The sequence below is a fragment of the Balaenoptera physalus genome (genome assembly GCF_965194825.1).
Source record: "Balaenoptera physalus genome assembly, chromosome: 18".
Taxonomy (NCBI): domain Eukaryota; kingdom Metazoa; phylum Chordata; class Mammalia; order Artiodactyla; family Balaenopteridae; genus Balaenoptera; species Balaenoptera physalus.
In genome coordinates, this window is record NC_138899.1 from 38,535,627 (window position 1) to 38,545,597 (window position 9,971).

Sequence of the window (9,971 nt, forward strand, 5' to 3'; positions counted from 1 at the left end):
CACTCTATGACATAAATCACAGCAAGATCCTTTTTGACCCAGCTCCTAGAGAAATGGAAATAAAAACACAAATAAACAAATGGGACCTAATGAAACTTAAAAGCTTTTGCACAGCAAAGGAAACCATAAACAAGACCAAAAAACAACCCTCAGAATGGGAGAAAATATTTGCAAATGAAGCAACTGACAAAGGATTAATCTCCAAGATTTACAAGCAGTTCATGCAGCTCAATAACAAAAAAACAAATAATCCATTCCAAAAATGGGCAGAAGACCTAAATAGACATTTCTCCAAAGAAGATATACAGATTGCCAACAGACACATGAAAGAATGCTCAACATCATTAATCATTAGAGAAATGCAAATCAAAACTACAATGAGATATCATCTCACACTGGTCAGAATGGCCATCATCAAAAAATCTAGATACAATAAATGCTGGAGAGGGTGTGGAGAAAAGGGAACACTCTTGCACTGTTGGTGGGAATGTAAATTGATACAGCCACTATGGCGAACAGTATGGAGGTTCCTTAAAAAACAAAAAATAGAACTACCATACGACCCAGCTATCCCACTACTGGGCATATACCCTGAGAAAACCATAATTCTAAAAGAGTCATGTACCAAAATGTTCATTGCAGCTCCATTTACAATAGCCAGGACATGGAAGCAACCTAAGTGTCCATCATTGGATTAATGGATAAAGAAGATGTGGCACATATATACAATGCAATATTACTCAGCCATAAAAAGAAATGAAATGGAGGTATTTGTAGTGAGGTGATGGAGTTAGAGTCTGTCATATAGAGTGAAGTAAGTCAGAAAGAGAAAAACAAATATAGTATGCTAACACATATATATGGACTCTAAGGAAAAAAAAAAAAAAAAGGTCATGAAGAACCTAGTGGCAAGACGGGAATAAAGACACAGACCTACTAGAGAATGGACTTGAGGATATGGGGAGGGGGAGGGGTAAGATATGACAGGGTGAGTGAGTGGCATGGACATATATACACTACCAAATGTAAAATAGATAGCTAGTGGGAAGCAGCCGCATAGCACAGGGAGATCAGCTCGATGCTTTGTGACAGCCTGGAGGGGTGGGATCGGGAGGGTGTGAGGGGAGGAGACGCAGGAGGGAGGAGATGTGGGAAGGTATGTATATGTTTGACTGATTCACTTTGTTATGAAGCAGAAACTGACGCACCATTGTAAAGCAATTATACTCCAATAAAGATGTTTAAAAAAAAAAATGTTATTTATGCACAATGGCATTTAGCAAACAGAGTACAGTCCATCATCTCATCCAGATTCACACAGACAGGTGTCATTTGAGAGCTATATTCTAAAGAGCTGGTATTTTGAGACAAAAGTACTCCTAACCTGAGTTTCTTAACTGCCAATACGGACTTCTTACTTGGAAAGTCAGTCTTCTTGGCCACCTCGACCACATCTAACAATTGCCCTGTTGCGTGTTGACTCGACAGTCGAGCACCAGGTCTGTCTGATGGTGGTGGCATGAACTATTATTATATCCAGATAAATAAAAGCCCATATTTTGAAATGCCATTTTGAGATTCAAATCAAGGGTACAACATATTCAGAAATGAGTTTTCAGCAATCTGGAATCCTGAATGATGTGAAAAATTTCAGAAATTGATGGCAAATTGTACCCGTGATGGGTTCCCAGCTATGGAAACATTAATACATTGATTCAAATTCCTTTACTCAATCAACATAGCCCTGGGGTCATCCTGCAATTGTGTATCAAAAAATACGAAGTTAGGGTGACAAAGTTTGACAATAATTTTATACAAGTCAAATTTGGAAAGTCATATTAAGAATATCCGTTCTGACAGAAAAACATCAAATCCTTTGTGTACACATTTAGTTTGACTGTAACAAAGCAACGTGTACAATTTTAACGTTTAAAACTGAGCATCATCTTTCTTTCCAGTGAAATGAAAAGAAAAATTTAAAAATAAACAGGAACAAAATTACAATAAAGAATGTCAATTGCAAATGAGATCCTATGGGTTCTACTGATTCTCTCATTGAGTGGCAGGGCTCAAGTCATCATTAGGAGATAATTTGATTTTAAATGTGTCATCTTAAGCTGCAAGGATGTCTGTTAAACATCACAATTAAAACATGCCAAAGGAGAAGCCATACTGTCAAAATGCCCACTTAACCCACCCAAGCATCTCAAACCCACCCTTTGCTGACCTTCTATAACGCCATTTATTAAAGGTTTTTTTTTTCCTTTTTTTAAACAAGAGAAAGTAAACAGATACATGTTGGTAAATGCTAACTGTCCATATTCACATAGAGACACAGTGTAATCTCTGAGCCCAATATACAGAGAATGGAGGAAAAAAGCTACACTTCTATGCACTACTTCACAAGGGCCTAGCACCCTCCAACTTCCAGCAGAGCTAAGGGAGTAGGAGACTTTTTTCCCACAGAGCATGGTGGTGTTGATTCCATAAAGTTTTTGTTGAGACAGGAAGGGATAAAAATGAATTTGGAACAGAAAAGGGTAGAGACTCTTTTCCCACTGAGTTCTGCTCAAGGTATTTCCCCCCAAAATAAGTTGAGAACCATGGTATAAAGGAGAAAACAGGATGACTAAAAACAAGAGGACAAAAAAAAGATTGCAACTTGCTCCCAGGGACTGGAGAAAATTTAAAAAAGAAGGTTGGAATCCATCAGTGTTCCATTAGTCATCTTCTCCTTCATCTTCCTCTCCTTTCTCCTCCTCCTCATAATCTTCATCTTCTTCACCTTTATCCTCATCCCTTTCTTCATCAATATCTTCCAATCCTTCTTCTTCTTTAACATCATCATCATCTTCTTCTTCCCCTTCCTCATCATCCACGTCAGGAACCAAGTAGTACTGTAATGGATTTGCCCAAATATCATCTTTGATGACCTCTCCTAACTCATCTGCAGCTGCATCAGAATGATCAGGAAACCAGGTGAAGAAGCTCTCTGGTTCCTCATGCTGTGTCTTCCTGCTGGCTTTATTCTGCGTTTGGCTTAAACTTTTCATCAGATCCTTTCTGGATTTCCATTTGATTTCAGTGCACTTTGAAGATGAATCACCACTCTCATTCAGATGAAATTCTTTGGAAAGAACTTTATTTTCAAAGTAAGGGTTTTCATTAAAACAAAAATCTATTCTATAACCTGATTTAATATTTTCAAATTCTCTTACTTCAACTCTTATCAAATAATGCAACGCCTCTTCACCCTCCTGCACAAACAGTACAGACAACTGTGGATGGTTGACAAATGTTGTTACACCAAAATTTCGGATTTTGGAAGTCAATTCTGACCTCTTCTGAAAAAATGGTTGGCGGAGTTTGTTATTTTTCTGTTCTACTTTCAAAATCTTCTCGTTGGCTTGTTCATTACATCTGTCTATTTCATTTTGTACTTCATCAATATGTTCAATTTCTTCTTGCTGTTCTTTTTCTTCCTTCGGCAAGTTTGGAGAAGCAGATGTTTCCTCTGCCCTGGAGGCGGGAGTCAGTCTCACTTTCTTTGGTTTCTTCGCTTGAGGTGGAAGTGAAGACTGGTGTTTGGGAGCCATGCTGTGGGAAAAACCAAGAATCCACCGAAGGGAAGACACAAACACAAAGAGCTCTGAAAACTCACATTATTTCATTTTAATTCTCATAGTCGTACTTTGAGACAGCCACACATTTTTCTTTCCATGTTAATTAACAGACAAGCAGGTAATGTTTAGAGACCCTGAAGAACTCAACCACATCTCACAGAGTCAAAATCAAGCTGTCAATTCAGGTCTGTCTGGCTCCAAAATCCACCACAGGCATGTCTGCTGATCCACAAAAGAAATTAGGACACAGGTGAAGTTTGAGTGGAGCCAAAACAATGAAACTACTTAAAGGCCTTCGTCAGAGAATTATGATAATAAAATTATTATTTTAGGAAAATTAATCTGGTAAGAGCCAGTCAAACAGATTAAAATGGAGTGACAGATTAGAGGGAAGAAGAGCAACTATAAAATAACTACAGGATTTCAAGTGTGACATAATGAAAATCTGAATTAAGCTGGGAATGGCAAAAAAGGGACAAATTTGTTGGGCTTCCCTGGTGGCACAGTGGTTGAGAGTCTGCCTGCTAATGCAGGGGACACGGGTTCGAGCCCTGGTCTGGGAAGATCCCACATGCCACGGAGCAACTAGGCCCGTGAGCCACAATTACTGAGCCTGCGTGTCTGGAGCCTGTGTTCCGCAACAAGAGAAGGCGCGATAGTGAGAGGCCCGCGCACCACGATGAAGAGTGGCCCCCACTTGCCGTAACTAGAGAAAGCCCTCACACAGAAACGAAGACCCGAACACAGCCGTAAATAAATAAAATTAATTTTTTTTAAAAAAGGGACACATTTGTAACAATAATTAACAGAATAGATAACTGATTGGATGTGAGGAACAAAAGATAAGAGAAAGTAAATGATGATCGATATATGAAAAGTACTATTTTGGCATATGTTATATATTTTCAAAGTCAGAAATATTCCTTGACCTGTTTTAATACCAATATCGTCTAAGGTCAACATATTTCATTATGTTTACATGTATAGCCTTATTAGACCTTATTGTAGTCTTGAAAAGTTAGTGGAAAAAATATATGCCATGCCTTTTTAAAACTGGACAAGGCTGGGTGAGCTTTTGATATGAGCAAACATATATAAGATAGAGGTCAGCAGTCAATGCATTCCCAATGTAGTCTATACTATAGTTATCCAAATGTATTTTTGAGTTCCCCATACTTGTATGGAGTTAGTGTTGGTATTAGCATATGCTGAAATGTAACTTTAGTTAATTCAGTGTGAATTTTTATTTCTGAATAAAGTAGATGTCATTTGATCTTATAAGATTGTAAGAAATAAGTGGATCTTTGAAAATATTTTTCTTAATTATCACTATTCTACCAGGCAAGCAGCTGTACTTTACCAAGAAAGTACCATTTTGTTTATTTTGAGGATTATTTCACATCTTCTGCTCTTTCTCAGAAAAGAAATCATTTGGTCCTTTGAATTTATGCCAGCCAACACAAATGCTTAATTCAAATTGAGATAGAAACCAATTATATTAGGGGAGGCTCATCGACAATTGTAGCATTCCAGGAATTTTGGCCCTGGCAGGGAGGAGTATGAGACAAAGAATAACATTAGGAGGCCCATGAGGAGTCTTTATTTCAATAATTCAAAGAAAAATAGCTGAATTTGGAGACATTTTAACTCTCTGAAATACGTGAATTCAATACAAACACAAGGTATGTTATTTTCTTTCTAGATAGCTTAACAACATCATTAAAGCATGTAAATATTAAATTTCCCACAAAACACAAGGAAGCATAAACTAAGTCCCTGTAATCCTGCTGCTCCTAGTAAGCTAAAATGTATTACATATTTACAATAAGCATTGTGTAATCTAAATTTTATCTATATTTTCATTCAATTCTCACAACATCAGGTGCTATTTATACCCTTTATGTGTTTACAAACACATAAAGTGAGAGGAAAAGAGTTTTATGTTTGCCTTGGTCTCCCATTTATTTTTCTTTTTACCTCCAAAATTGCTTCTTAACAAAGTATGAGGAAAGGTTCTTAGCTGGTAGGCCCTATGATTTATCACAATCAATCATGAGTTGCCCATTCAAACAAGATACTTACATAAGCAAATATCTCACTCCACCTTATCTAAACAGATAAGTTGCTTTGACCCAACCACAAACACTTATATATTTCCAAACAGCATTTTGGAAAGCAGAATCTCCAGAGATTTGTAAGATATTGTAACTATCAGAATCAGAATGACCTTTTCTTTTTTATTTTATTGCTTTCAACCGTCACCTTGCATACATTAAAATTCATTGACTGAGCTGGTAGGGATCTACATGTGCACTTCACCTTAGTATCAATTGACTTGGTGTTAACTGAAGTGCTCTGGCATCCTTGGCCACAGAATTTTGAATCGGATTTTGGTCAGGGAAATAACAGAAGAAACAAAAACAACAAAACACCCCATGAACAACAAACCTATAAACTACCTTTTGTAGTATAGGAATGAATTGTTTAGTATAGAAATTAAAGGCTAACAGGAAGAGTTAAGATTGCAAAAGTCAAGGACACCATTAAGTCATTGCCAAGAGTCAGAAAACTGCCACAGAAGGTCAAGGAAGTGTACACAGCAGAACTCAGCCTGTACAGCATTCAGGTGGATTCTCCTCACAGACATGCAGGAAAGAGGTGAATTCTCAGAATTTCATCTGTTTCATTCTCATCATTTGTTTTATTCCAAAAGTCATGAGGTAGATGGTTCTCAGGAGCTTACTGGGAAGCCATAATGAATCTGACATCTCCCCAGGAATCTTTCTGCAAATGACTTTAGAAGAAAATGATTTCTCTCCTTCAACCTTCACTGGTTTAAACAAGTACCTCAAAGTCTATTCTGGAACTATACAGAAAAATGCATTCTGGGAAATGTAGTCTCCAGCTTCTATTCAGCAATGTGCAAAGCCAGGCTTAGAAGGAGGCAGTGGTGATGGCAAGTTGCCAACAGGTAATCCAAATGAGGAGACACAAAACCCCATAAGCCATTGTGTCTCTCCCCTTTGATTTTTCAAATCTATCATAGCTCAGTCACAACCTCCTTTTGATATCTTCTAATTTAAATACTGAAATATAGAGTTACCCATTATTAGCATACTTTATGCTAGGTTACTGGGGACTGGAAGAAAATAAAAATAATTTTTTAAAACATATATATATATATATATATATATATATATATATATATATACACACACACACACATATATATACAAATATATACATATCAAAGCAAAGAAGAAAAAGTGCATTATTTCTACAGTCTTCATTTCTTTAATTATTATGTGACCATAGTTGTTATTCATAACTTCCTTTCTCCCTTTATTTCTATATACTCTTTGTTCTCAGCCAGAACTTCAGCTGGCTATGGTTATTTATCTGAAGGGAGAGGGGAGGTGGCCCAAATCATTATTTCTGAAGAGTCTGTTCCATTAACAATCTTGCTTGTATGTGATTTTTGCTGCAGTTTCATATTTACATTTACCAGTGGATTTGGGAGTACTAGGAAACACCACTGGTTCCAGACATATTCATCCTTGACCTCATTTTATATTGGCAGGCCTATCTCCCCTGGATCATCAGGACCTATCATATCAATCAGTACATAAATCCTTTATGTGTCTATTGGTTCTAAAGTAGCCAATGGGCAACATCCTTTCAATTCAATGGAACTTTTGTTGGGTTCTCTGGTTGGAGCATTCCTTCTCTGGGAATCAGAAAGGCATATATTTGCAGGGATGGGAAGCAAGCATTTTGCACTGAATTATTTTAGTAGTAGTGACCAAAGTCACTCTCATTTCCATACCTTGGCTCCTAGACTTGTGTATTCTGGCTACAGGAGAAACAATAGCATATACTGATCGCTAATTCAGAACATATTGGAGCTTGAACACTCAACTTAACAGATTTTGTCATAAAATTTGTCACAGCACTATAATTGCATTTCTAATAGCCATTTCTTTGTTCTATTAGGTCAGCTGTAGGATAACAGATTTATAACAACAAGAGTGAGTTTGATGGACACAAGCATATTGCCAAAATTCACTCACTTTCAGTGAATTTCCTGATCAGAGAATATGTTGCATGTGTTCTGTGATGTTAAAGATGTCACTCTATAAGTCCACTGATGGTCTACTGGAAGAAGCAATGAAGATTGTGAAGAGGAAATAAATGTCTCCCAGGAAAGGGAAATCATTATTTCTGCCATGAAAGATTCAGTTCATTGTAAACATCCTCTCTTGTGGCTGGCATATCCTGCAGGAGAGTGTGTAATTCCTTCACTCAGCAATTTTGTAGTTCAGCCTTAGTGAGTGAATCCCAAGCTGGGTAGCTCATTCCTATGGAGTTTCTGGGCAAACAATATAGCTGACATCCAAAGAACAGTCATTTTGTCCAACAAATTATTGAGAACTTTCTCTATAGGACTTTCTGTATAGTGGGTGCCATTTGGTGAGCATTCTTAGAGAAAACAAATATTTTGACACCTTGTTACAATTCCGAGAGGTGTATCTACTTAATTTTTCCTCAGATTCTCTTATCATTCATTTTAAATCTTGTTTCTTTCAAGTTCTTAACCACTATTCTTCAGGTTCCCCCCTGAGAGGTGCTGTGATATTGTACTGCCATTTTCAGAAAGCGTCAGCGAATTGTGAAGAACTATTTGTTATCCAGGTTTCATTTTTCTTTTGTTTCTTCCTCTCCACTCCCCCATCAACAGGTTACAGGGAGATCCCTTTGAGATTGTAGCTGAGGGTTGAGAGAGTGGGCAATGTAGGGGAACTACAAGTCATGGGAGTCTAAGTCACTTGCTCCTACAATTTACATGTGCTTTCAGCACTGATCTTATATATCACTTCCACTTGATGATAATTTCTCTGCACTTCCAATGCCGTGGCTTGAAGGGTGACATAACACTAAGTTCATTGTGAGTAACTCAGTTTGCATGGTAATGTAGTATTCCTGATTAAATATTAAATCTCTACCAGGTCTCAGTAGTACCAGGAACTATTTTACAAAAAGATAAAAGATGTCTCTGGAAAATATCATGAATTTGACCCAGATCCTAAGTTTCTGCACTTGACCTTGTGTTCTGCAATCTTATTAAACTCAGTCATTAATTTTAGTAGATTGTTGGTAGATCTTTTGAGATTTTCTATGTAGATAATAATTTTCCTCTTAAATAGCTTACTTATTTTACAGAACATAAAGGGAAAACTACTCTTTTATATAAACTCACCTATTTACAATTTTTGTTGCTCCTCTTTTGTTCCTGAAGAACCTAGCTCCCTTCTGCTATCATTTCCCTCCAACTTGAAGAACTTCCTTCCTGTGACATCTTTAACATCTTTAACATGCAACGTATTCTCTGATCAGGGAATTCACTGAAAGTGAGTGAATTTTGGCAATGTGCTTGTGTCCATCAAACTCACTCTTGTTATAAATCTGTTATATTACAGCTGACCTAATAGAACAATGAAATGGCTATTAGAATTCTTTTGGAGCAGGTCTTCCAACAACAAATTATTTAATTTTATTTTATTAATAATGAATTTATTTCCCTTAATTCTTAAAGGAGTGATACAGATATAGATGAAACAGATATATGTATATAGAGATATAGGTAAAAATAGATATGGATATGGGTAAAGATGATATAGATATATTTATATAGATAGATAAAAATAGATATGGATATAGATACAGATGATAGAGATAGATACGGGTACAGAACTCTAGCTTGGCACATCTTTTCTTTCAGCAGTTTAAGTATTTCATTCAACTGTTTCCTAGTCGCTGATATGTAGTCTATTTCTCTCTAGCTGCTTTCAAATATTTTTCTTTATTTTTGTTTTTCAGAAATTTTATTATGATGTGTCCAGGCATGATTTTCTTTGAATTTATCTTGTTTGAGTTTCCTTCTTGAATTGAAATCCTTAAATCTTTAAATTGATGTCTTTTACCACATTTGGGAAGTTTTTCATCATTATTTCTACAAATATATCTTTTTGTCCCAGTCTCTTTCTCCTCTCTTTCTAGAACTCCAATGACACAAACTTTAAACATTGTAAAATTTTCTTATATGTACCCGAGGCTCTATTCACCGTTTTTTAGTCTTTTTTGTTCTCTTTATTCAGTTGGATATTTTCTTTTGATCTATCTGAAAGTTCACTGTTTCTTTCTTTGTGATCCCATTCATAATCTAGTGAAATTTGTATTTGAGTTATTTTATTTTCATAATTCTTCCAATAAGTTATTTTTTTTTTAAATCATGGTAAGAGCACTTAACATGAGACCTAACTCTTAACAAATAAATACACAATACAGTAT

General features: G+C 36.3%; 1 protein-coding gene across 1 annotated transcript; it reads right to left on the reverse strand.

The window, feature by feature from the left end:
- Positions 1–245: 245 nt before the first annotated feature.
- Positions 246–6,790, reverse strand: LOC309647605 (protein SET-like). Its single transcript, XM_082435050.1, has 2 exons — positions 2,841–6,790; positions 246–2,762 (listed from the first exon to the last, which is right to left on the reverse strand). The coding sequence occupies exons 1-2, from the start codon at positions 3,594–3,596 to the stop codon at positions 2,721–2,723; spliced, it is 798 nt and encodes a 265-aa protein (XP_082291176.1). The 5' UTR covers positions 3,597–6,790; the 3' UTR covers positions 246–2,720.
- Positions 6,791–9,971: the final 3,181 nt, after the last annotated feature.